Source organism: Oryza glaberrima, chromosome 3 (assembly GCF_000147395.1).
Source record: "Oryza glaberrima chromosome 3, OglaRS2, whole genome shotgun sequence".
In the NCBI taxonomy this organism is placed as follows: Eukaryota; Viridiplantae; Streptophyta; class Magnoliopsida; order Poales; family Poaceae; genus Oryza; species Oryza glaberrima.
The window spans coordinates 20603691-20630909 of NC_068328.1; the positions used below are offsets into that span (position 1 = coordinate 20603691).

General features: G+C 41.8%; 3 protein-coding genes across 4 annotated transcripts; 1 reads left to right on the forward strand and 2 right to left on the reverse strand.

Annotated features, from left to right (window-relative positions):
- Positions 1-2112: 2112 nt before the first annotated feature.
- Positions 2113-9573, reverse strand: LOC127766193 (protein DETOXIFICATION 40-like). 2 transcript variants are annotated; one of them, XM_052291267.1, is made up of 7 exons: positions 9204-9573; positions 4893-5524; positions 4483-4539; positions 4162-4400; positions 3468-3586; positions 3268-3354; positions 2113-2614 (listed from the first exon to the last, which is right to left on the reverse strand). In XM_052291267.1, the coding sequence occupies exons 1-7, from the start codon at positions 9486-9488 to the stop codon at positions 2531-2533; spliced, it is 1503 nt and encodes a 500-aa protein (XP_052147227.1). In that variant the 5' UTR covers positions 9489-9573; the 3' UTR covers positions 2113-2530. The 2 variants fall into 2 exon arrangements, with proteins under 2 accessions (XP_052147227.1, XP_052147228.1); XM_052291268.1 differs by lacking the exon at positions 9204-9573 and adding an exon at positions 5613-5790.
- A 7083-nt stretch (positions 9574-16656) lies between these two features.
- Positions 16657-24545, forward strand: LOC127765555 (uncharacterized). Its single transcript, XM_052290474.1, has 3 exons — positions 16657-17031; positions 17230-17355; positions 24292-24545. The coding sequence occupies exons 1-3, from the start codon at positions 16704-16706 to the stop codon at positions 24396-24398; spliced, it is 561 nt and encodes a 186-aa protein (XP_052146434.1). The 5' UTR covers positions 16657-16703; the 3' UTR covers positions 24399-24545.
- LOC127765556 (agamous-like MADS-box protein AGL80) lies at positions 24545-25635 on the reverse strand. The gene has a single exon (XM_052290475.1). It carries the CDS (start codon positions 25527-25529, stop codon positions 25056-25058), a length of 474 nt encoding a protein of 157 aa, XP_052146435.1. The 5' UTR covers positions 25530-25635; the 3' UTR covers positions 24545-25055.
- Between the last annotated feature and the right edge of the window lie 1584 nt (positions 25636-27219).

Here is a 27219-nt window from a genome sequence, read left to right on the forward strand (position 1 = left end):
CGTGAGGGCGCCAGCCCAATTTGAGCAAGGCATGCCATTGGTGGAGGACAATGTGTTAGCCGTGATGGGTATTGCTTGCCGAGAGCTACATAAGCAATACATAGAGCTAAGCAATGCCAAGCGGAAAATGAGGGAGTCATCCATAGTTGGACATCACGACCACCAGCCGTTCCTATCGTCGCCTGCCTATATAACTATAGGCTTTGATGACCTCTTCGACCTTTTCAGGATCCGGAAGTTGGACACTGGTCTTCTAAAATGCTACACCTTGTAAGTGCATACCTTCTATACTTGTGATATGATTGGACTATATCTCCTAATTAAATTAGTTCTAATACGTAAATGTTTTAAGGTTGTGTTGGATCGAGAGTCGTCGCCTTGGTAATCAGGTTGGGTTCCTTGATCCATCCATGGTGAACGAGGTTAATTTACAACAGAGCTTCACTGAGGTGGTTGACTATGTCAACCGGTGTTTATGGGCCTATCAAGACATGGAGTACATCATGTACGCACACAACCAAGAGTAAGAGGCCAATACCCTTCGTGTATACTATTTTTGAAGTTAAGGTTCTTAGTACTAACGCTACATAACCACTGCGCAGGCGACATTGGATTCTCCAGTCATCGTACCTAAGTGGAGTAGGGTTACCTACCTTAACTCCAATAAGTCCAAAGATTATGATTTCAGTGAAATCACCAAGGCCTTAAATATGGCTTGGGGCCCATATGTGGAAAAGGGTGGTAGGCACAAGGAGGGTAAGGACGAACTTTATCATGACACCAAGTTTGCATGCCCACAACAGATCGGAGACCAATGTGGTTTCCACGTGTGCCAACATGTCAACACTTCTAAGAGAGGTGAAAGATTTCGACCCTGAGGTTGTTGCTAATGGCGAAAAAGCTCATTTCAATACCTACATTGCTATTCAAAATGTGCTAATTAACCTCTTATTTATTAAACAGAAAGGTAGAGCTGGCTTCAAGATCTCACCTATCAAACCCCCCCCCCCCCCCCCCCCCCCCCCCCCCGCTATCAGAGGTGAAGTGTGCGCCTTCATTCTTGCAGAAATAATGAACAAGAAAGGACGTTTTCATGTCAAATAGACTCATGAACTTGGCTAGATAATTTATTGTGATGTAAAAAAGATGTTTTTATAATTTCTTGCGATGTAAAAAAATATGTTTTTATGGGGTGCAATGTAATTTACTTTCATATGTGCAATATTTATGGTAGTTTACTAAATTATCATCACATTTGATCAACTACGATTTACGTTGTACTATTCATCTGTTTTCTCCTTTTTTTTCCTTATTGACAGGTTGTGGAGGTCGATGACATTATGGCTTTAATCCATTTGGTAAGTATATATGCGGTTCTATGAGCAACGACCGAAATTGTGGATTTCAAGGGGTGTGAATTTGCTGTGCAAAATTGTGGCATTTGAACTGCATATATGTGTTGTTGGGGATCTGTGATGTTTGAGATGGATCTGTGATGTTATATTGGGGGGGGGGGTGATGTATCTGTGATGGATCTGTGACTGGAATATATCTGTGATGTATCTGTGTTTCAGAGGGCATGGCTAGCAAATCCTGAGGCTAGCCAATATTTAGCATTTATTTTTTTTCTGGAATTAACTCATCAGTGACGGGTCGGAACAAAAATCCGTCAAAGGTAACCTAACCTGTGACGGACTAGCAAGTAAGGCCCGTCAGAGGTGACCTACCTGTGACGGGCCTTTACTTTTGGGGCCGTCACAGGTAGATCACCTGTGACAGCTTCTAACTACGGAGACCACAACCTCTGACGGCCTTTATTTAAAGGGCCGTCAGAGATGAGTCACCTGTGACGGGTCCTAACTCGCCCTAGGCTAGCGGAGACCAACACCTCTGACGGCCTTCTAGTAACTTGCCCGTCAGAGATAGGTGCCACCTGTGACGGCCGGCCACCCGTCAAAGGTGACTGGACTCACCAGTGACCACTGATCACTGATCATGCGCGAAGCCGTCAAAGATGAGGGTTTGGGCCCATCACAGGTGACCTTGGCCAGTGTAGTGGTTGTGAGTGGATGTGTTTTGTTTCGTTAGTTATATGTTAGATGTGTGAGTCGAAGCACTCAAGTTGTGTTTTGTGGTGCTTGTTTCCTTTTGCAAGGAGTGAGTCTAAGTACTCTTGTACTGTTTTTGGCTTTGTACATCCAATTTGGATGTAGAGGCCCAGTTTTTAATCCATTTCTAAAAACAGTTCACTTTACCACTCCCATTCTAGTTCTACTGCAAAATTTCTGAGGTTTCAGTAGGCATCGTTCCACATCTCCAGATGTCCCAAAAGGAAGTAAACCACATGACCTAATGTTATTGTAAACCAGATTTGAGCTCAATGAAGCACATCTTTCACTGGTCTCCCAACTCGGATATATGCCTGATCCTGCAGTTTCCCTCTGCATGCGCCATGCTGGTAGAAAATATCAAAGCAAATGCTGGCGACGTGGGGGATAGTTGAACTGACAAGAAATCTTGATTCATCAACTTAGTTGTTGTCCCTAATCCCTGTAAGAAGTGGCTCCTTTTTCTTGTCCTCCCACTTGTTCAACCTTTTCTGTGCTTCCTCGACCTGTAAATTAGCAAAACAGAAACAACAACAACAGCAACAGCAAGAATATAATGCAGTTAGATGGTAGTTGTCTACTTTTGTAATAAATATATATCTGAGTGAAGCCACCTCGGTCATAAACAATATGGCTAAATGCCTAAATCAAGATCCAATGATTGTACTATTGAATACTATGACAAAAGAGGAACACACCCGGTGGATAGTAGTACACTGTTTAGTGATAAACAGTCATTGAATTGAACATATCATGATGGAAGTACTCTCTAGTAACCGGCATGTACTCCTATTAAGATTCTGAACCACGAGATAGCACTATAGCAGGCATGCATGTGCAGCACAAGAGGTCCATGTTAAATTAAAGCTGATAGATATGGCTGCAGAGAGGATGTTCCACTCTTGGGACCTTGGCGTATTTATTTTCAAAACGTCTTGAAGATTAGACTTTAACTATATTAATGAAATAAACTATTTGCATACTTCTATATACTAAATATAGTTGTAATTTCAGTAATGTAGTTTGGGTTTTTAAAATCGAAATACGGATTATAAAATTCTACTAGGGAGTAGTTCACAACTCAATTTTCTTAATTAATACCAATGTAAGAAACAGAAAAAAAAAGTTTTCCTTTCTGCATAGGTCCAGTGAAGGGTACCTCATTGTTCCAATCAGTTCTCAAGGTGACCCAGACAAGAATGGCCGTCTGCATGCATGTTCCTCCAAGCATCCCACCCCAGATGCCCTATGAGGATGAATCCGATTCAATAATCAAAGAACAGAATTTAGCTGATGGAATGAATGAATTCCAGCGTGAAATGCCAAAAAAAAAAGTGTGCAGCAGAATCAATATTATACCTTTACACCAAGCTTGAAGACGAACCCAAGAAGAACACCAAGGGGAACACCGACGATATAGTAGCAGCCAATGTTGACGTAAGCTACAAATTGTTGCCATCCACATCCAACAGCCACTCCTGTATAAATTGATGTTTACAAATGAGCAACAATTAGTTGCGAGCTTGCCATCATTATAAAGATGATATATTGCACAGCCGGATTAGTATTTAATCAGTATTCGACATTTTGCTACAACCGATAACGATGGCAGAGTCCCAGTTATTTGTTTAGTGTGAATATACATGTGTAAATGGCGGCATAAATCTTGGATGTGGAGGCTGGTGTAAATTCTATTGTCTACAAAAATATACATGTGTAAATTCCAAAAATAATCCATTTGTCAAATACTGGATTAATTGTGCCAATGTTATTACAGCTGCCAACAAATTATGATTTCAGCATGCTGCCAACAAATTCATATACTGAATTTACTAATTTCCCTATGCATATACTGAATTATTTGCAAACTGTAGAGGTCTTTTTTTTTTTCTGAAATCCATGGAAAGGAAGAATGCCCCCCGCGGTATAATAGGGATGGAACTATTCTTTTAAACTAAACATGAGAAAGCCTATTTATGTAATAAGCACAAAGTAAAGATAATGTGAAGATGTGACCATGTCAGATGTAATGGACCAAGTTCTGAATTCTTACCGGACAGAACTGGTTGGATTCCATTGAGAATGAGCGTGATGGCGAGGAGCGGGCAGAGATCTGCCACCGCATTTGACACAACTTCTCCCTCCGTGAACAAGTAGCTAATGTAGTTGCGGAGGCAGAGGATCACAACCGCAAGGATGGCAGAGATTATCGCACAGGAGATAGTCACGACCCACACTGAAAAATATGCAGCCTTCGGGTTGCCCGCACCAAGCTCATTGCTCACTCTCACACTGAAAAATGTTCAGATAACAGAAGTCAGGAGATTGCGCTTGCCCGACTACTGTTAATTTGAGTGGTCAAGAATCAAATTACCTTGCTGCGGCATTGAATCCTACTGAGATCATGAACACCCAGCCTGAAATCGTCATGCTGCACCAGAGACAAACAATGCAAGTAATCACCAATTCTAAATTACTTGTGAAGCTAATCGTAAGTAAGCATTATACTATTACTATCTTCGTTTTTTTAATAGATGACGCTGACGAATTTTAGACACATGTTTAGCCGTTCGTCTTATTCAAAAGATTTATGTAATTATCATTTGTTTTGTTGTGATTTGTGAGTTGTTTTTTTAATAGAAGTATTTTAAACATAATTTATAACTTATGCATTTGTAGAGAATTTTTGAATAAGATAGATGGTCAAATGTGTATCCACAAGTTAATGGCGTTATCTATTATATTAAAGTAACGGAGGGACTATATAAGATGAGATTTACTCACCACACAGATAGGGCATCCAATGCAAGCTCAGGGTTCGGGAGTAGGCCGGCGATGAGCACGAGCACCTGGAAGTACCACGACTCGAGGCAGAGCATCACGGCGGACGCCGCCGAGAGCTTGAGGAAGTCCCAGAGGCCGGCGAACGCCTGCCAGGTGAAGCCCGTCCAGGTGTGCCGGCACGTCGGGCTGGTGACGATGTAGGCGAACTGCGCCGCGACGATGACCCACCAGCTGATGCTGAGCACCAGCGAGGCGCCGAGCAGGCCGAGGCCGACCTTGTAGACGACGACCCAGCTCAGCAGCACGTGCAGCGCGAGCGTGGCGGCGGAGATGTAGGCGCTGGGCAGCACGATGCTCTGCGCCTGCATGTACTTCTGGATGGGGAAGTTGATGGCGTACGCGAAGATCTGCGGGATCAGGCCGTAGACGAAGATGGCCGCGGCGCGGGCGATCTCCGGCGACTGCCCCATGAAGACGAGGATCGGCTCGGAGAAGCCGTAGATGACCGCGAGCGGGACGCCGGTGATGGTCAGGAGCACGGCGGAGCGCTGCAGGTAGACTCCCAGCATGTCGTACTTGTGTGCACCGAACGCCTGCCCGCACAGCGTCTCCACGGCGCTACCCATTCCGAGCTACAGAGTGCAGAGGCGAAGGAATTTTAGTAATGCAAAATTAAGATCTTCCTGTTATTAGCATGAAAATTAGGATAGGTGTTCTCACTTCATTTCCCAGATAGCCAGCCAACCAAGAATACATCATTCTCGGATATGGAAACAAAAAATTAGCAGCGTGAAAGACAGACCAACACAGGTGAGAGTTACCAAAGTTAGTCTGGTTAATGTCAAAATTGGTGAGACCAACACATGAGCTAGTCCTACGGTTCGGAAAGTTTCCAGATTTCAGACCTGTTTTCGGAAACAGAAAGGATCGTCAGAATTTTTTTGAAATTTTTGGAAACCAAAACAAATTCATAATTCTTTTTTATCAAAAATGAATACGGTAGGGGCACTATCTGTCGAGATTTGAAATCGGCCGGAAACTTTCCGGAGAATTTCTCGGAAATGAATTCATATTTTTTTCCAGAGAATTTTTACTGCCTCAAAAGATGAAAATTGGACAAAGTGATATGTGATGTTATACTGTATTGTTAGTTGCTAAAATTTGGAATTTTTGATATATCTTTTTATGAAAAAAATTGTAAGCTCAGTTTGCGGAGTTTTTATATTATAATAAATATTTATTTTCGTATTCAATCTATTTTTCATTCGATAATATTTGATTCCATTTTCGCATCCAAAATATCCATATTATCAAATTTGGCATCAAACATAATGTCAATCAAGTTAGCAGTCTGTTACTACATTTAGATAAATAAAAGCAGTCATATATTCAAACCAAACAACACCAGGTTGCTCATGTAAAATTTGAGTATGAAAACATGAAGGGCTGGATTGGTTTGAGGCCTAAATTAGGCTTACTAATATTTGGCAATTTCAATAGTGTATAGTGTATAGTGTCTATTTGGTTTGAAGCCAAATTTTGGCATGCCTAAGAAAATTGGCCATTTCAATAGTGAACTTAGACTATTTTGGCTTCAATCCAAACACAACTTTACCTTACCAAAATTAGTCATGCCAAAACTTGCCAAAATTTGGCACTGACAAAATTTGGTAAGGCCTATTTAGGCCACAAACCAAACCAACCCAAAGTACCCCTAGGTTGATATTTGACTTCTAAGGGTAAAATTGACTTTTTTGCATGGGGATAATGAAGGTCAACTAACGGGCAACTGACGTCAATGAAAATAAATGAAGAAAATGGTTGTAAAATGACATTTGGCAAAAAATGAAAAAAGAACCAATCACTTGTCAATGACAAAACATACAGGTCCCAGGAAAAGGCCGAAAGTATTTGTCAGATGACTATTGCTGTTTTGGTTTTGATACAAGGAACCAAAGGTTATTTTGGAGTGATTCTGGATGAAAGGAAAAGTTTACAATGTCCCTAAATAAGTGTTGATTGTGAGATGGTGGTTGGGATAAGATTGGGTGCAAATTACTTGAGTAGTTAGGTAGAGGAAGTAGCACTCAGAAACCATTATATTTGTAGAACCCTAGAATATCTAATAACTTTAAATGGTTATATTATAACGGAAAAATGTTATAGGGTCATATTTCATATGCCACAACATTCAATAATATAAGCAAATTTTGCTACAAGACACCCAAAATATGTGTAATTTGCTGATAGACATCGGAAAAATGTGTAACGGCTGAAAGATATCCTAAAAAATGGTAATTTGCTAGATGACACTTTCGACTTAATTGAAGAGATAAATTCTTAAGAAAAACGAGAATGCCCCTAGAACCACGTGCTTCAAACACAACGCTCGAGTACAAATTTAAAAATTATGCAACTCTAAATTTGCTAACACCCCAAGTATATCACTAACATACATTATATTCTATCTTCACTCTAGTCTCAGCTCAAAAACTTTTGATGATAGGGATATTCTCGTCTCTTTGAAGAATTTCTCTTCCCAATTGAGATGAAAGTGCTCTCTAGTAAATAAAAGTCCTTTTAGGTATCTTTCAGACGTAACACGTTTTTACGATGTCTACCAACAAAATATACAAATTTTGAGTGTACTGTTGCAAATTTTACCAATAATATATCATAGTATTTTTTAAGTGTATATACTCCTTTAAATAATTAGTGGTCATAATTCAAAGTTGAGCTATCCTCCTAGCTAGCATAAATATTAAAAAAACGGACACGAGTATTTAAAAAATGGAGGCAGTAGTTAGACTGGTTGACTTGTTGTACGGATCATATCTTATCTCTAATTCGCTATTGGTGCCACAAGGGTTGCGAAGCCGCCTCACAAAAAAAAAAAAATCCCCTTGATCAGCGGCTGGCCTGCAACGGAAAAATGAAATTGGGCGTAACAATCTAGAAACCGAACACCACGATTTTCCGGATGAGAACACGATAGAGAGTCGGCGTGCCGGCCCCGTCCACGCCTCTCGTATTAATTTGGCGCCACATTCCTTGCGTGGTAGCAGTTGGCTAGTAGCCAACACCATATGATGATCGATGAGAAGGCTACATGAGCCTTTTTGGATTTGTGAGGTTATTATCACAAGCTGGTGGCGACCTGTGTACGTGCAACAGCCCACAGCCACAGAAAAACTGGATTTCCTGCTTGCAACTATTCGCTATATATGCCACAGGAAAATTGGATTTCCTGCTTGGAATTACTCGCTATATATGCCAAGGGAGCAACAGTTGGACCAGACACCTGAGCCTCTAAGCTAACCAAAGACTCGGCGGGCGTCCAGTCATCCGAACCGTCCCAAGGCGTGGTCTCAAGGGCCCAGATCGATCGGCCGGCCAAGAAACAGGGGCGAGCTCACTTGCCTACCGAGTTGATTGATATCAGTGATTGCGGCAGTATGCCAGTACGACGCTGTTGAGGTCTTTGAACATGAGGAGTTGTACATACAGCTCTATCGTGTGTGGTAGGTAGGTATCCTACATAAAACTTGTCTCGACTTGACCCCATGCGTTTCGCAGGGTAGGTGACGGTATGAACTGATGTAACCAGCGGTAGTTGAAGCAGTAATTCTGTCTGTACCCTCTGCTGGTCGTGTACTCGTGTATTTTGAAATTTGATAACCTGGAATTCGCTGAAATTTTGCCGGGAGGAGACGATCCAGGGAGCTCGCCAAGTCCTATTGCGAATTTGTGATCGAAACAAAGCACACAGCAGAAATATATTCTGCTCCACTATATTGCATCAGCTTGCAGGGCATTCAGAGAGGTAGAACCTTCGATACAAATAAAAAAACACACGAGAGATTTCTGGGTTTTCTCGGATCACGTGGCTTTGGGGAGACCATCTTAAAATCATTACTAGTGCAGTGATGCTCATTGATTGGTGGGGTGAATTGGTCAACGGCTTCATCGAAAGAAAAAAAAAAGGGTCAAAAGACACAGAGTTCTTGTTTGAAACACCTAAACTGTACGATCAAAAGAAACACTAATCAAGAAAATTATACCGAAAACCAGAAAATCTTCGCCCTTCAAACGCAGCCTAAGATCGAATAGTTCGAACGTGATGAAGTGTTCATGTCGTCTAAACAGGATTCGAGCGCCACGCGTCTCTGCACCCATCTCTGCCTCTTTTGGTTAAGCCAAAAATGGCCAAAAAAATGACGAGACACTCGATGGGATTTAAGGATCTCCCAGCACGGATAGAGGAAGAAAAATATAGCCATGAATAAATACATGGGGGTGTATGGGGCGTACCATGAGGCCGTAGGCGAACATCTGGATGCCGTTGTTGCCGAGGGAGGCGGCGGCGAGCTCGAGGTTGCCGAGGTGGCCGGAGAAGATCTGCGTGGACATGGACATGAGGTAGTTGATCATGTACATCACCACCGCCGGCGCCGCAATCCGCGTCAGGAGGCCGAGCTCGATGGTCGTCGCCGCCCACGCGCGGCGGGCGAGCGGCATCGACGAGTCCGACAGGATGCTCTCCAGCCTCCCCGACGCGCCGTGGGCCGCGCCGCCGTCGCTTACGCCGCCGGCCATGGAGGTGCGTGGGAGGCGCAACGACGAGGAGTAGGGATGGGAGGGAGAGTGGCGGAGGCAAAAGACCCGTGTGTGTCTGCTCTGCTCTGCTGCGCTCGGTTTTTTATTATCCGCTTACACGAATCGTGGCAGATGGGGTAGGTTCTGGAGCGCTTTGAGATCCGTGCGTGTGAGATCTTGTTGTTTCTCTTGATGTGATTACTTTTTTGATTTTTTTTCTCTATACGGAAAAAACCGGTCGGTAGCTTCCGCGTCTCGTACGCCCCCGCCGGCCCCAGAGGCGACACGGGCCTCTCGGGCCACCAGCCCGCAACCTCCCTTTACTCTTCTCTGCCTTGCAATCGGGGAACTGCCTATTCATTTTGTCGGCGGGTGATTTTTTTTTCAAAAAAACATTCAAAATTTTTTATTCTTAGATTTACTTCCAACGGACTACAGAAGACAATAACTAATACATATCTAGTTGCACAATATTTTTATCAAAATTATAGTACACATATATATCATATCAACCAAACTAGTATGGTGGCCCGCGTAGATTGCGCGGCTAGCATCATTATATTTTTTTCTCATATAATAGCATATATGTTTTCTTAATGTATTATTCAAATATATTAAAATGGCAACATAATTTTAAATTTTGTACTAACTTTATAAAATTACTAATGTATAATATTCATATTGTATTTTATATTCGTGTTAGTTATTAATTATTTTTAATATCAAATTTTAGTTATTTATAAGTTATAATCCTATATGGACTCTAGACTCGTCATTCAATATTTCTTTTTTTTATTTCTGAATTTTCGTTATCTGTAAATTGTATTTCTATATAAACTCTAGGCTCTTCTTCCAATATTATTTATTTTTAATTCTGAATTTTATTATTTCTAATTGTATTTCTATGTGGCCTCCAAATTCATATTTCAATAGTCTTTAATTTTTAATTTTGAATTTCAGTTACTTCTAAATTAAATTAATTTTGACTTTAGACTCTTCTTCCTATGTTTTTAATTTTGAATTTTAGTAATTTGTAAACTATATTTTTATATGAACTCTAAACTCTACTTTTAATTTTATTATGTTTATTACGAATTTTAGTTATTTTTAAATTCCTATATGGAGTCTATACTCTACTTCTAATATTCCTTATTTTTAATTCCAATTTTCTGTTATTTCTTAATTGTATTTCTATATGAACTCTATACTCTACTTCTAATATTCCTTATTTTTAATTCTGAATTTTTTTATTAATTAATTTTATTTCTATATGGACTTTAGTCTCCTCTTCTAATATTCCTTATTTTTTAATTCCGAATTTCAATTATTTCTAAATTATATTTCTATATAGACTTTGTTTTTCTTTTTCTTCAATTAATATGAGAATTTCTAGTCCGTGAGAGCGAACGTGGAGGCTCCTTTTTCTATTACTTTAAAAATCCCCTTGATGAGGGTGGCCCACATTTGTGCTATAGTATTTTCATGGGACGCAACTATACTGAGAGTGTTAGCTGGATAGTGCTAAAGAGAGACACCTTTCTTTCTAAAAAAAAAGCTACTAGTACACTCAATATCTATGTATTTTTTTTCTTCTTAGAGAAGTTTATCTTAAATTACTCATCCGATTTATAATCCGATACACCGTTGTGTTCGTAACAATTAAATCTTTACAACAAAATCTCACATGATTATATTTTGATGAAAAATCACAAATTACTTTTATGATATGTCTAAATTACTTCTAGATTTCACTAAGTTACTTCTTAAACATATAAAAGTAAATTCAGTAAAGCTTAAAATTAATTTACATATATTATAGAAGTAACTTATAGCAAAAAGAAAGTAACTTTAATTTAGAACTATATCTAGATTTATTAATATCTATATGAATATGGTCAATGCTAAAATGACTTACATTATGAAACGGGAGGAGTAACTCTCTGTAGTAGAAATAATTATATTGTGAGTGAGCTGAAATAAGAAACTATATAGAGTAAATTCGCAAGTAAAGTGTAGAGAAGGTTTATAAAGTCCACAAAATATAGAATTAACTAAAAACAATAATGAAAATAATCAACTTACAGCATTATGAATGTATAGAAGGAATTTAGTCAAATCTAAAAGTAACTTATATATATGATAAAAGTAACTTACGTATATAATAAAAGTAATTTATAAATATAAATATTTTTTCATCGTAATATAATCATGTAAGATCTTGTTGTAAAGATTTAATTACAACGAACGTAAAGGTGTAATCAGATTGTAGATCGGATAAGTAATTTGAGAGAAAAATCTATAAAAAGAAAAAAAATAGACATGCATTGTGTGCACCAGTAACAACTGGACCTTTTCTCAGGTAGCTGTGCTAGCAGCATATGACATTCTCTCACGTACTAGTAGCACTGAACCTTCTCTCACGAATGAGTGTGTCGCTCTTTAACACTAAATCGAGAGCGCTTTCAGTTTAGATTTTGCGATTTTCATGTGAAGGGGCCCGTCGGAGGTGTTGTGTATCGAGTTTATATAAATGTCCGTTACGGATTATCTCTTGCCTGTTACGGGCCACGCCTCACAGTCTCATTTTCGACGAGCTATAGTTATTCCCGTCATAGATGAGACGAGACACTTCATCCCATTGTAAATAAGTCGTAGTGCCATATTATACCAAATCAACATCTGTTTGTCACCGGATCGGTGTACCTTATTTAATACATTAGTCTAGGAAAATAGGAGTATTAGGAAGAGACAAACGCTGATAATTCCGACGGACCAACCGTTTTAAAAAGAAGGTACGAGACAGCGAACAAATAATACGAAACGGGTGATCAATACGCCTGCGAAAATAGATTATGTATTAGTGATAGTCCATTTGACGGTCGCTCAGCAGGCTGGTCGTTTTATTTCCGTATATATGGTCCACACATTGGTTAGCTTGGGCAGTTGGAACGGAATAGCATGCCATTCATCAGTGACCACATGCATGATTAACACTACGACGGTCATACACTAGTAAAGTGGTTTTTACTCCCGGTTGATAACTACAGTAGTCTCGGTTCTTCAACCGGGACTAGGAATATAATCCGGTTGAAATAATCGGGACTATAAATAGATTTTTAGTCCTGGTTGGTACGGGACTACAGATGTAGTCCCGGTTCTAAAAAGTTTTTTTTCTTTTTTCTCTTTTCCTTTCATCCCGATTGGTCCTTTTTTCTTTTTCATTGTTCTTTTGCTTTCTACATATCACTTAAATGTCACAGATCGAATGAATAAAATCAACAACAAAGCCGAAATCATCAAATGAATAAAATCAACAAGAAAATCCATATTCTTCAAAACTAATTCATAGCTACACTTCTTCACAACTACAACAACAAAATCATCCATATTCTTTACACATCTTTATATCTACACCATCTTCACAACAACAAGCATTCATCACAAAGAACAGAGAAGAACAGAGAAGAGAAAGAAAAGAGAAAGAAATAAAAAAGCACAGAGCCGCTCCTACAGCCTCCCCGGAGGTAGCCGCCTGTGGCCCACCGTGCGCCGCCTCCCATCCCCCGCCGTGCCGCCGCGCCACCTGCCGCCACGCCGGCCGTGGCCACACGCTGTGCCACCAGCCTCCGCGCTGGCCGCCGCCGGAGGGGAGGATGGGGAGGAGAGGGGAGGGTGCCGGAGGAGGAGAGGGGAGGAGTGGGGGTTGAGAGAATGAGTGGATATGGATAAGAGTGTGAGGGAGAGGGGGAGAAATAGGAGATAGAAATTTTTGAGGATAAGTGCAAGGGATTATATACGGTATATTGATTTTTAGTCCCAGTTGGTAATAACAACCGGGATTAAAGATCTACATAAGCTTTAGTCCCGGTTGTAAACAACAACCGGGACTAAAGTTAGCATTTTCAGTCCCGGTTGGTATTACAAATCAGGACTAAAGATCTCTGGGGACCTGACAGCCTCTGACACAGGGTGGAACTGGGAGTAAAGATCATCTTTAGTCCCGGTTGGTGTTATCAACCGGGACTAAAGATCATATATTCCCCTTACACTTATAAACCTGGACTAAAAAACATTTTTAGTCCCGGTTTTTTATTGAACCGGGACTATTGTGGATTTTAGGCAACCGACGAAAGATTGTTTCTCCAGTAGTGTAAACTATGTGAAAATCTTAAAATTTTACATAGGGCCGCTGGCTCTACATTTTCCAGGGCCTTATAGGCGAACTCAAAACCATTATACCTTTAGGTTAGATATTTCCTTTTAGTTCGAGCATCTCCAAGAGCTCCTAATACCAGTTCCAAAAGAAAAATTTTACGAATCTAGTTTAAAGCTATGTCTCCAAGAGATGGCTAAAGATGGTTCCAATATTTATCCACATACTCCACGCAATTCCCAATTGATGAAATCATTGGAAGTTTTGGCCGCTCGCGCCTTTTCTTCCCCTCTCGTGACAATCGTGAGCCGTTTCGTCCTACGGAATGCTCTTGGTGTTGGCGACCCTTCGTCGCGGGGCAAGCACTCAGAAAGGCATCGACAAGCTCGCCTCCGCTCCGGCCAGTGCGCGGCGTCCCTTCCGTCCAAGGCGTTGCTGCCCCTCCTTCCAAAGCGAGACCTCGCCTTCTGTCCATGGCGCCGTCGGGACTACCAAGGAACCTCATGTGATACTTTATCGTGCCTTGCCACAAGATGGACGAGCCCTGGTCGTGCCCTACCTGCCCCCCTGGACGTGCCTCGCAAACTTGCTGATGCCCTCACTGTCCGCCGCGACAGCTACTAGGCATGCGCAAGATCGCCCTGCTGCACATCATAGCTGAGTGCTAGTTCGTGATTGGTTGGCAGAGCCTAGCGCCGATCTCCCTCTTACCAGAAAAATAGAAAGACACAAACGGTCGAAGTAAGATCTACTTGAGATGATGTGGCATATTTTAAAGTTATTGGAAACAAAATTTAGGGGCACTCTTGGAGTAGGAGGTGATTCTTGGGCCCAATTTATTTTGGAATGGTCCCAATCCAAGATTTTTAGTAGTTAAATTTTAGAATGCTCTTATTAGATATGCATTATAAACCATTAATCCCCTACTTCAACAACAAATATACCTAAAATAAAAAATATCTAATTTGTGATTAAAAAATTCCAGGTATTTATTTATGTAAAATCATCCTGGATGATATCGTGATCAAATATTGTCCAAAATATTATTTTCAATACAGCACATCAGTACGTCACAATTATCATCATCATCATATCTAACGATTAAAATCTTACGCCTGCCATTACAAGGGAAAATAGAAGGATAGGATCTATCATGCATCTTCTATGATTATTTACAAATTGAGAAATAAAATCTACTAAGTGCACATACTTTCAATCAGAGATGCCGCTGGCTCTGCCTCTTGGCTGATTGGGTGCCGCATTGATGTCTGCTAGGAGCTTAGAGCAAGTATAATAGTAGGTCGTAAGTCGACTAACTGTAGACTTGGACACAAAAACCAAAAAATTCTGTGAGAGAGACAAGTGAATCATGTATTAATTGTAAATAACTGACTATTATATGTGTGGGCTAAGAGAAAACTGCAAAGAACCTTATAACTAACAAGTCGGTTGTATTATTAGCCTTGCTCTTAGAGTAAGGATAATAACAGGCTATAAACAAGCAATATGCTTATGTGGAAGAGAGAGTTAAAGAAAAGTGGATAGTGTTGGCTCTCATGCAAGAGCCAGTTCCACCCAAGCTACAAGAAATATGCATTAAATTCATAGAGTAAGAAAGAGAGAATAGAAAAAAGAGTAAAATGCACCGGCGGTCCTAAAACTTGTCAGGAGGTTTCACTTAGGTCCACGAACTTGCAAAGCGCACATCAAGGTCCCTAAACTTGGTTTATTGTATCATCCCGGTCCAAAACCGCGTTTGACCATGGTCTTGCCTACGTGGCATGCCACGTGGACAATGACATGATTTTTTTTATTTTTTTCTCCCTTCTTCCTTCTTTTTTCTCTTTTATGAAAAGACGATGACATGGACGATGACATGGATTTTTTAAAAATTTTTCTCCTTTCTTCCTTCTTTTTTTCTCTTTCTTCCTTGTCGAAAAGACGAAAATGCCTCGTACATGTCATCGTCCATGTCATCGTCTTTTCATAAAAGAGAAAAAAGAAGGAAGAAGGGAGAAAAAAATAAAAAAATCATGTCATTGTCCACGTGGCATGCCACGTAGGCAAGACCACGGTCAAACGCGGCTTTGGACCAGGATAATACAATAAACCAAGTTTAGGGACCTCGATGTGCGCTTTGCAAGTTCGTGGACCTAAGTGAAACCTCCTGACAAGTTTAAGGACCGCTGGTGTATTTTACTCTAGAAAAAAAATAAAGTTAACCTTATAATTAACCTATTATACAAGTTAGCTTTAACATTAACTTATAATAAGTAGTGAGCTCTACTATTAAACTTCACTCAGATGATATGCCAGATTTAAAAAGAGGACTGAGACGAGACCTGTTTACCAAATGAAGGGAAGGGATGAACTGTTGTATGCTAAAAAGGAGTCGGCGACCGAAAAAAAAATTTGGTGGAGACCGGATGTAAGTATGTAACCGGCCTTACCTGCAGCCCCGCCCCATATGAATGCCATGTGGACTTCCTAAGGATCGAAATTCGAAAGGATCGCGTGGCTTGGCCCCAGATGAATTCATCGGCGATGGTCTTTCCGTTCCTGTTCCAGGCGGTCGCTGCAGCCGAGCAGCAGCACCAGCGGCTGGATCGATCCCGCGGCGCGTCCGGACGCCATCTGCGACGGTACCCGTCTTCCAATTCCTGGTGGCTACCACCAACGAATCGTAGCACTTCATCGATTACGGCTTCGACGATGACCCTGCAGGCTGCAGCCTCCAGTTCTTCTCCCTGTTCTGAATATTGTATATTGTCTTATGGTTCCTACGACACTTCAATTTGCATGTTTTTTTTTCCTGTGCCATATATGGACTGGGGAAGCGGCCGGCGACAGCACCTACCCCTCCAGTCTAAATGGTTCAAACTCTAGAAGCCGATCTCCAAAAGACACGGATTAATTAGGATCCGGTATTCATATTATACAAGTGATCCCTATAATTAATTAGGAATCCTCTGCTTTCTGGTGCTTCCACGTCAACTGTTGCACGGTTCGACTTATCCACCCTCACGGTCGCACCGCATCGGCTCCCTCTCTTGCATCACGCTATGCCGCCCCACCACAGCGTGCTCACCGCGCCGCATCTTTCTCCTCCTCCTGCATCGCGCTCCGCGGCCCTCACCGCATTGTGCTCGCTGCGCCGCATCCTCTCCTCCTCCTGCATCGCGCTCCCTCTCCACGCCTCCCCACCTTCCCCTCCCCTGCCCCGCCCGATTCCCCTACCTCCACGACGGTTCCTCGCTCGGCCGATCTGCTCCGTCTTCGTGACCCTAGCCTTCGTGCGCGCAAAATCAGGAAAACGGCATAGATGCCTCAACTGCTCCTTGATGGCTACCGTGATGACGCCTTCAAATCCCAGTGCAATGCCCATCTCAGGTATCATGAGTCTATATAACTGGTATCCATCGTGCTGGGTGATTATCAGATCTGGTGGTTTCCATATGTAACTCTGGTAGCTCATGAATACCGGATTCCCCCCTTGCTATGTAACTAATTAATTGTTCCAGCACGCTAGCCAATTTGTTCTTTTGATAAAAAAAAGTAGCTGGATTAGCCAATCTCCATCTTGATTAGGGATTATTGGACGCAAACGGCCTCAGCTAATTCATCCTCTAGCGACGGTGTTGCATTGCACACACCAGCCAATTAATTTCCTATCATCCTGGCCTGCACCATTTTTTCTGTTCCCAATTGGATCAGGTACATTCTTCTTTTCCCTCATTCTCCCCTATTGAGTTTATTGGTTCACCGAATTAAAACATGTGTCTTTTGGATGAGTTCATTGGCTGTACTCATTTTTTCCCATGTACTGCAAAAAAGAAATGCCCTAGGTGTTTGTCTAGTCTGCCAGCCAAGATTTAATATCAGGTTCCCCCTCCCTTTAGTTGAAGATCATATACTTTTTTGCTGATGGATCTTATGCTGCATTCTCTCACCTAATTAGAATGTAAATTTTGGTCACTAATTTCTATCTTAAATCATATTTCAGCTATGGTATGATTCAGAAGAGATTCATTTTCTTCTTCAGTGACATTGATTTCTAGAAATTCCAGGCTGTACCCCTTAAATTAGCTTATTTCTTACCACAATATTATTTATTTCAATCAAATAATATATTACCACTCTTGAAAGAATTGTGCAACTGATCCGTATTTAGGCCCCCTTGGATTCAAAGGAAATTTATAGGAATTTTAGAGAATTTTATTCCTATAGGAATTTTTCCTACAAAGCCCTTTGAATCAAAGGAATGAACCCTATGGAATCCTATGAAATTCCTATGAAATACCTCTTTCCATACAAGTTTTGGAGGAATTTTAAAAAGAGGTAGAACCTCATGGAAAAAAAATCCTTTGAGTCTTTATCTCTCCTCAAATTCCTGTATTTTTCCTGTGGTCCAATCAAACGGTCATTCCAACGATTTTCTTGTGTTTTGCAATCCTCTGTTTTACACTTACATTCCTGTCAGAATCCTATATTTTTCCTATTCCTCCGTTTTTTCATTCCTATGATTCAAAGGGGCCCTTAGTTTGAAGCAGAGCACAGTGAACAGTGGCCGTTACACTACACAGCACATACTACTCAACTTTCATGATCACATTAGAAGGTTAGTATTTTACTTATTTTCAACATTTGTAGTCAATAGAATTCATTTTTCTATAGCTGATCAAATAAGATTGTGCTTTATTGGAAAAAATACTTTGACATATTCAACCAACTCATTTTTCTATGATCGGTCTAATAATAAGATTATGGTCTGTTGGAAAATACTTTGATCTATTCGACTAATGAAATGTGTAAAATGTGATGATGAAATGTTTTCATAATAGTAATGTTTTTCATATGCACTATTTCTATTTGTGATGGACCAAACGTTCTCTTTTCGTTATATGCACAACGTCCCGCCGCAACACACGGGGTACCTTCTAGTTACTTAGAAACACGGAACTAACTTATACAACCTTATTTCTTTTTTGTTTGGTGTAAAACCCATTGCTCGAGGGTTGGAAATATAAATGGCGAATGTATAAGGTTCCCGTAGCTTCTAATGTCCCAAAAGTCTTCCGCATAATTTTTGAGTTTTTGCATAATATTTTGAGTTAGGCCACGGAACGTAGATCAGTGTTAGGAGATATTGCGGGGTGGTCGGCCTCCACGGTTTGTGGCTTGCACACGTAGTTTGCGAGCAAGCGACCCGAGCGCAGCATCTCCATGCATGAGCGCACAGCGGTCGCAGCCTCGCAGGCATGGGAGACGTGTGGACGCCTGGTCACAGTGCCTCGCGCAGCGCAGGCGGAGGATCGGTTGACGATGTACATGCAAAACAATAGATCAATCTGATTAACAAATGAACAAGATTGATCAAGTAGAAACGCTTACCTGAATCAGCGCAATGAGCGAACTCGTGCAGATAACATATTAAATAACTAGTGGCCTATTGCTGATCCAGAGTAGACGATGACGATCTCTCATACACAAGCACACAGTAGATGAAGAATGGACACGGATATAGGGAGAGTTATCACAACTTTATTGTTGTCTCATACATGGATACATTCAAATCTCTTTACCTCTCTCTCGGTATATATACCCATAATAAAGACAATCCTATTAGGATAAGTATAAGTTCACACCAACTTGACCCACATCAGTACACAACAGTATCACATACATATAGAAACCATTTAGAAAGTCATAAACATGAAACAATATAGAAAATCTAATAAAACAACCCAAAACTTACTCTGACCTAGAGTTTGCCCGGTCTGACCGTCGGGCAGCCCGGTCAGACCACCCAAACACCTCCGGTCTGAGCGGCATCACCTTCCTAGTCTGATCCGCCTCGTCTAGAGACGAAAACCCTGTTCACCGTTAGAAAACACTATTCACCGTATTTGTAAACACTTAGCTTTGACAATTGTTTATCACCAAGATCAAATCAAAACCTTGGTTTTACAATCTATCCTTCGATGAACATATTGGCAACATCTCCAAAATATAAATTGGGAATTTTTTAAAATAAAAATAAAGAAGTGTCAACAAGCAGAAATGGCAAAAAGAAAGTGAAAAGAAAAACTACCCCCGGCCTTTAAAAGAAATATTTTCTCTCCACAATATTTGCTATCAAAACAAAATCAATGATTTTAAAAATCGAAGCACCCCTTTTAAAGTAGCATACATTTTTTTATATTTATACCCCATTGATAATGATGATTTCATCAAGGATGCAAACGAGAGAATTGATATCCAATAAAGTAGAGATGCTATGGTTCCACAATGATCACTTGTAGTAAAAAGATTTTTATTTCTATTTTTTTCTACTCGAGAGCTTTGAAGTGTACTTATAACAATTTCAAGGTCATGTGTTGCAAGACAAGAGAGAAATTCATCATCTAGCTATAAGTATGCATTAGAGTATAAACATGAGTCAAATATATTACAATTAAGATCGTCAGCAATAAAGATTTATGTATTTGAACAATTTATAATGCAACATATTCACTAGTACATAGGTTGAAATAAAAACCCCTACACATAGATAAATTGCTTTAACATTCATTCTCAAATTTCTTTTCAAAAAAACAAGAGAAACTTTCAGCAAAAATTCGAGCTTTTGTGCCCACTTTGAACATTGAACACATAACATAAATCTCTTAGTTTTTCGGTGTACGTCCTTATCGTCATTGTTGACCGTCATGACCTACCCGATCTGATTTGCCTTGTCCAAACACGAAAAGCCTGTTCCCTCTCACAAAATACTATTTACTGTATTTTTACAAATACTTACCTTTGACAATTGTTTATCAGTAAGATTAAATCAATACCTTGATTTTACAGATTTTACAGGACACGCGTGCCAAGTACTAGAAAATATCTAAGGGTATACTTGTCCTTTTTACCCCCACATTTAACATCGTTAGTGTCACGCCCAGAAATTTAGCCCAAATTTCCAGACTATTTTGTATATTAAATCCCTGTCCAGGAATCAGCCAGGGTACACAAAACGACAAATAATATATAGTTACAAACGTAAATAAAGCGTAAAATACTTAAAAAAGAGGCACTTAGTCCTCACATGGGAACGAAAGTAGCAGCAATGGAAAAAGGCAATCCTAGCGGGGCTTCAGCTCCACTCCACAAGAAAAACTCAACTGGGGTCTGAGCCTTGGTCCTCTAACTTCGTCTTCAGCTCAGAAGCACTACACTTCTGAAAAAGGGGGAATAAAAGCAAGGCTGAGTACAACCACCGTACTTAGCAAGCCACACCAATGATGCAGATGTGCAAGGGGATTCAAGGACGGTTTGTGGCTATTTGCATAAAGGCAGTTGTAAAGGATTTTATTGAGCAAACAGTTAAAACAGTTGGTTAATTAAGGTAACATTAAATCTCCACTGATCAACGCTACACCACGTTGAACAGGCCCAACCATCCCACCTGAACTACAGTGCATTCAGTCGATTTATTAAGAGTGAGACTAATCACGGTGAATCTGGTCAATCGCCCATAACTGCTGGCACGCCTATGCGAATAGTTCTACTCTGGCCAGAGGTACACAACTGTACCCACAAGACACAATTCACCGGAATGTCACCGCGTCATCATCCGCCCATGGTGAACATGTCACCATGTCGAGTGATTGTGACAAGACCCTTCATATAACCCCCTCTGACCAATCGCACCACACCTCAGGTTTCGCCCTCGCCCCCAGCAGGCAACGGGCAGGCCCCCCTCATGCCACGGTGAATCCAAAAGCCGATCAACTGAAGACCCCGGTCGACCCAACTCCATCATGCTCACCCTAGCCTAGGAACGTCAACTAGACGAAAGCTATACTATAGATCAAGCAATTACCCATTCCCGCTTGTGGTAAGCGCGATAAGTCTTCCAGTGCATCCCGCGAACCGGTCCTTAATTGCCATGGGTGTGACTAGCAAAACCATGCACTCACAGCCCACCATTATGTCACATTTTAGTTGGGTAATTATGGCCAATGAAACATGGTCGATGTCTCGAGCACATAACTCGTTCTGATACTAAAATGTCTAATACTGTAAATATCCCATTGACTGAGCTAGTGGTAATTAAGCATGACTAAGCATATAGTTCTAGCTAGGTCACATAAGTAACATGAGCTAGTCGAATTATCGCCCAAGTTAACAAAGAACGGATATCAAGTAAACATGGCACAAGCGAGCAGATAGGTAATACCCGGATCCAATTTAATTAGCAAAACATGCATATTTATTTGCAAACGGTAAAACATTTATAAATTGGGATCAACATGCTCAAGGGGGAATGTGTGACTTGCCTTGCTTCTTCAAACAATCTTCCAAACTCTTTTCCTCGCAACTGCTCACTTCCGAAACGACAGATTCTACACGTTGGCACGCAAAACGAGGAAAAACCTGAATAAAAACCAAGAAAACAGTACACAAAAAGTAAACAATCATGTAGATCTCAATTTTAGATAAATTTTTCAAGTTGAATGGTCCAATTTGGAGTTCGTTTTAATTAGATATGAATTTTAGAAATTTTGAGCCATTTAAATTAATTTCTAGAATTATTATCGAATTATTGCGTAATTATTATTTATTTTCTCAAAGGAAAAGATAGTTGCTGACGTCTGCAAGGGGCGGCCGGCGCCGACACATGGGCCCCACATGTTAGCGGGCAAAGAGGACGGGCGCACGGTGGACACAGTCCACCGCGGCCTCGGGCGCACGTCCACCACGTGGACAACCCAGATAGGGGGCCGGGGCCGATCCAACGGCCCAGACCGACCGCGGCTGAGATCAAGGGGAGGCAACCTACCGGCGGTGGCGCACAGCGGCAGCGGCCCGGCCGGACAGCCATCGGCGGCGGTGGCGCGTCACGAACAGGCCTCGAGTTGGTCGGTGAAGGGAGAATGAGAGAGGGAGGGGAGTGCTCACCGAGCTCATGCAACGGTGAGAATGCGACGGGAAGACGACAACGGCACCTAGGGGAGGCAACGGCAATGTCAGAATTCCGGCGAGCTCTGGCGTTGGGAGGAGGTTGCCGGGGTACACCGCAACCTAGGGAAGGCGACGAAAAGGTTAGGAGAGGGAGAGGAGGAGCGAGGCGACGAGCAAAAGCGGCTGAAGGCCGGCAGTGAGGAGAAGAGCTTCACGTTGATGGGGAGGGGAGGGTTTAGGTGGTGATTGGGTCTGGGGGAGCAATGGCTAAGGTGCGGTGCGAGACGGCGAAGCTATTGGTGGCGTGGCGCAGCGAGGGGTGGTCAGGAGTGGCGCCCAATGGCGGCCGGAGGCGGTAGAGGTGGTGGCAGCTTGGGTTCACAGTGGAGAGGGCGGCTAGGGGGATGGAATGGAGGAGCGGTGTGGTGGCCGAGCTTGCCTGCGGGGCGGCGAAGCTGGGGATGGCGGTGGATTGGCGCGACGGCAGCCCTAGCTATGGGAAATGGTGGCCGGAGCTCACCAGAGAGCAGCGGCGATGGGGATCGGCGTGGGAAGCTCGGGAGAGGGTGTGGGGAACTCGGGAAAACAGGGAAAAAAAAGGAGAGGAGAGCACACGGGGTACCTTTTTTTGGGAGCAGGGGAGAGGGATCACGGCCGAGAGTGGTGGATTTTCCGGCCGGAGTGAGGGCGGTGACGTGGGGGTGGTGGCGGCGGTTCGGCGCCGATTCCCGCGGAGGGAGTGGGGGAGGAGAGAGGAGGAGGGTGACGCGGTCGCACGATGGGTTCGGGCGCAGGGGGTGGAGATGGGTGGCGGGGTGGCGCGTAATCGGTGGAGGAGTGGGGGCACGACTTGACCATGGCAACCGGCTAGAGGTAGGGGATGGCCCTGACAGGTGGGGACACGGGTCCCACCTATCAGCCAAGGGAGAGAGGGGAGGCCGGTGGAGGGACGCCGAGCAGACTTTGCAAGGGGGCGGGCCGAGGAAGAGAGAGAGAGAGGCCCGAGAGGAGGAGGGGGCGTGCAGGCTGCGGGGAGAGAAGGAGGGCTTGGGCCGAAAATGGCCTAAGGAGATTAGAAGGAGTTTTAATTGGTTTTCTATTTAATATAATTGATTAAATGAACTTTGTGACTTTAAATTTACTTCTTGAGCTCCTAAAATTCACGGAAAAATCCAGAGAGTATATTAGGGCACAGAATATTAGAAAATACACTCGGCCATTATTTTTAAAGGAAATTTTTAATTCCCTCAATAATTCACTTGATTAAATTGATTTAACTTTTTTTTTAATTCTAGAAAATGTATTATTAATTGATTTTTAATCCCGAATGAAAATCGGGGCGTTACAGTTAGCAAGAATTAACAGAATAGGGGCAAAAACGAAAACCCTAAAAGACAGGGGCAAAATCAATATTGGACATCAAATTAGGGGCAAGAACGAAATTGCCCCATGCTAATAATCCTTATAGGCATCACAAAGCTGCTCTACGCCAATGACGACTTAGTTGAATGTTAACACTTGTCCAACATGAGGTTAAGCAACTTCTTGACCAATGCCACAATGTCCAGCATTGCCCCTTGGTTTGTTTATTTCACTGACATTCTTATTTGCCCTTTAGCATACTCATATATTCTCCTATCTTTCATCCACATTGTGTCTAAGTTGCTCTTGAGGATCTGTAAATTAACCTACCATTCTTGGCAGAATCATCCGTGACATACCTCGCTTTGAGGTTGTACCGGACATCCCATATAATTTTCTTCTTCGAGCCTGCAAAAAGGATACCCTTCAAGAGTGCATGGAAAAGATGAGCTCACAACGTCTCGTCCTTATTTGATCTTGGTTCAATATCCTACGAGATCGTTTTCACCTTGGACGTGTAAGTAGTGCAATTGGAGGACATCGGTTGTAGCCTATGGTTACTTGAGCTGCACTGTGTCACCTTCCATAGCTATAACCCGAGGAATGATGGGCATTGGCTTAAACCACAGAAATTTGGGCGCATCCAGACTCTAATACCAAATGCAGGTGCCAAGTTCAATAACATTATTTTCATTTTATGATCCAAAATAAGAAAGAACACGTGAGCGAAAACCTGTGGCAGTTTTCCTCTCAGTTGCTTTAGTTGGAATTGCTATGAAAATTAACTGATTTTCAGAAAAAAAAATAGCAATAAAGGTGGAACATGCCATCCCATGTTCCTTTGACTCAGACAAAATTAACCAATTTTCAGAAAAAAATAGCAATAAAGGTGGAACATGCCATCCCATGTTCCTTTGACTCAGACTTATGACTAGGTCCGTGCCATCCCACGCCCCATGGATTCTAAAATATGACTAGCTAGACACGTGCCATCCCACGCCCCTAAAAACTCAAACTCCCCAAAACACTTGTGCATACAACTAATCGCAACAAAAACAATCAATAGTCACACACGCACAATCGCCACCACCGATGCAGTGCAGGACTCAATCTTGAATATTTGTTGCACTTGCCACATCTTGATTACTGGTTGGGACTGGTGTCGCCAGGAGACCATTCCCACGGAGCTTCTTGAGGCGTTCCTCTACCATCGAGTTGAGGCTAGTAATCTGCTTGACCGTGAGGCCCACAAGGCTAGGGAGGCAGCCATCAAGGCTGTTGAGGAGGAGGAGCTTTGTCTCGAGCTCATCGTTCTCATGCTTTGCCTTATCCACCTTCTCTTGGAGATTGGTGATGCGCTGCTTGAGGAAGCCCTCCAGATTAGTCGTGTTCTCGTATTGGTCCTTCTGCGGCAAGGCCCTGAAGCGCTCGATCACACGCCTTGCCTCTGGTACCGATGGCCACACCATCATAGGTTGCGCCTCGCCTTCAGCATACATCACAACGCATGCATCCACGCCATATAGCGTCGAGAGCTCGCTTGCCTTCTTCATTAGGCTCTTTTGCCGCTTCTTGAACATCGCCCGACGAATTGTGTAGTTGGCGAGCCGCTGTAGGTTCACCTTCTGACGAGCTATGGCCAGCACGATTCTCTAGAATTTATCAATAATGAACCTAAAAACTGATTGGAAAGGGTTAGATGGATGCAAGATCAGAAGAAGGAAGCGTGGTGGTCTTATACTGGAAGATAAGATCGCAGCACTCACTGGATTATGGCAAGAAATTATCCACATATCCCCAAAAATAGTGTGAATTAATTCGGATTGATATGGTACTAGCTAGCATATCTTTTTGCTTTTAATCGTGTCCATCTCTGGGAGCTTCACCGTGTGGATGAGCTAGCAGTAGCTAGCAAACATTAACTTGCTAGATCATAACCTATTGTCTGATTTATCTGAATAAATTTCACGCGATGACCTTTTGGAATTTAAGTGTTTTCCTAATAAAAATTATTTTGATCTTTATTTGACTAATTATATTTTAATGAATAAATTGAAATAAAAATAACTTTAATTTGACTAACTAAATTTAATGTTTAATTCTTTTACCCGTTTTCATTTGTTTCTTCTTCTTTTTTTGTTTTTCCTCGAAGATCAATTAGGTTGAGCTTAGTGATAAAGTTAAATTTTTTGAATTCCTTTTGTTTAGAAATTTTCCATGATATAATCAATTTCAGAAAATTGGCACAAATTGTCCCTTTTTCTGTTTTATCTTGTTCTGTGTCACATGGACATTAGAAATTAGGCATGCTTTGAGGTTAGTACAAACTTGTGTCAGTTTATAGGCTCCTAAGTGGGTTTTGTGATAATTGAAGATAAAGCAGTTTAGGGAATAATGATAATTAGTATATCAACAGGTGACGCTTTATGACCGTAAAACAAATAAACTTCTTGTTATTTGTTCTTATGTTCAACAGAAATTGATCCATGAGCATATGGATATTGTTGTACGTTTGACCCGAGAATATTCTAGGATATCCGGAACCTAAAGTGTACTTATTCCTAATCGATTGTTCATGTTGAAATTTTTGGAAAGGATGTAAGAGGTAGAACCAGGTTGAGAGGGTCCTCCAGTCAAGGTTTAATATGACTTCTTCTGAACGATTACATCCTAATACTTGTTTGCTACGGGCATACGATTAATTCACTGCAAGAAGATGAACACCAACATTCCAATACAAACCATCGCACTAGGGTTAATGTGGCTGATTGTTGACGCGAAAAACACGCACGGGACTGAGAGATCTGCTTAATTCCAGTGCCGGTCCAAAGAAATTGCCTTGGGGTTCTGAGCGTGCCAGCTGGTTTGATCCTGCAACCAACAAGATAGAGAAAAGACAAAGAGTTAAATCCATCAACGATAGCCGATCGGCTGGATTGCCGATGACGTATTGTCCGAAGCCATTTTGAAGTAACTTGCATCAGATCGGCAAAGGTAGATAAAACTTGGAGATTGTTAGGTCTACTCGATCGGCTGTAGATGTTAACGATACGCAATCCATCCGATGGAACATGCTTAGATCGAGTGATTGGGATAGATCGGTCATCGCACCGAGATAGTATAAATCACTCAATATCTAAATGTGCCCCAAAGTAGGGATTATGTATGCTCACAGCATATCCGATAGGGCAATCTAACGTGCATCGGCTAGTACTCCGATACCACCTTATACCAAGATATCAGCACAGATGAAATATACAAAACTGAGAT

Bases quoted from the DNA above. Each gene is read 5' to 3' on its own strand.
- LOC127765555 (XM_052290474.1), top strand. From the start codon at position 16,704: ATGCCGCCCCACCACAGCGTGCTCACCGCGCCGCATCTTTCTCCTCCT. The intron at 17,032-17,229 runs GTATCATGAGTC...CATCTTGATTAG, and splicing joins CAGTGCAATGCCCATCTCAG to GGATTATTGGACGCAAACGG. The intron at 17,356-24,291 runs GTACATTCTTCT...CATTCTTGGCAG, and splicing joins TCTGTTCCCAATTGGATCAG to AATCATCCGTGACATACCTC.
- LOC127765556 (XM_052290475.1), bottom strand. From the start codon at position 25,529: ATGTTCAAGAAGCGGCAAAAGAGCCTAATGAAGAAGGCAAGCGAGCTC.
- LOC127766193 (XM_052291267.1), bottom strand. From the start codon at position 9,488: ATGGCCGGCGGCGTAAGCGACGGCGGCGCGGCCCACGGCGCGTCGGGG. The intron at 3,355-3,467 runs GTATAATATTGA...TCATCCTCATAG, and splicing joins TCTTCAAGCTTGGTGTAAAG to GGCATCTGGGGTGGGATGCT. The intron at 2,615-3,267 runs GTACCCTTCACT...GCTAATTTACAG, and splicing joins GAACTGATTGGAACAATGAG to GTCGAGGAAGCACAGAAAAG.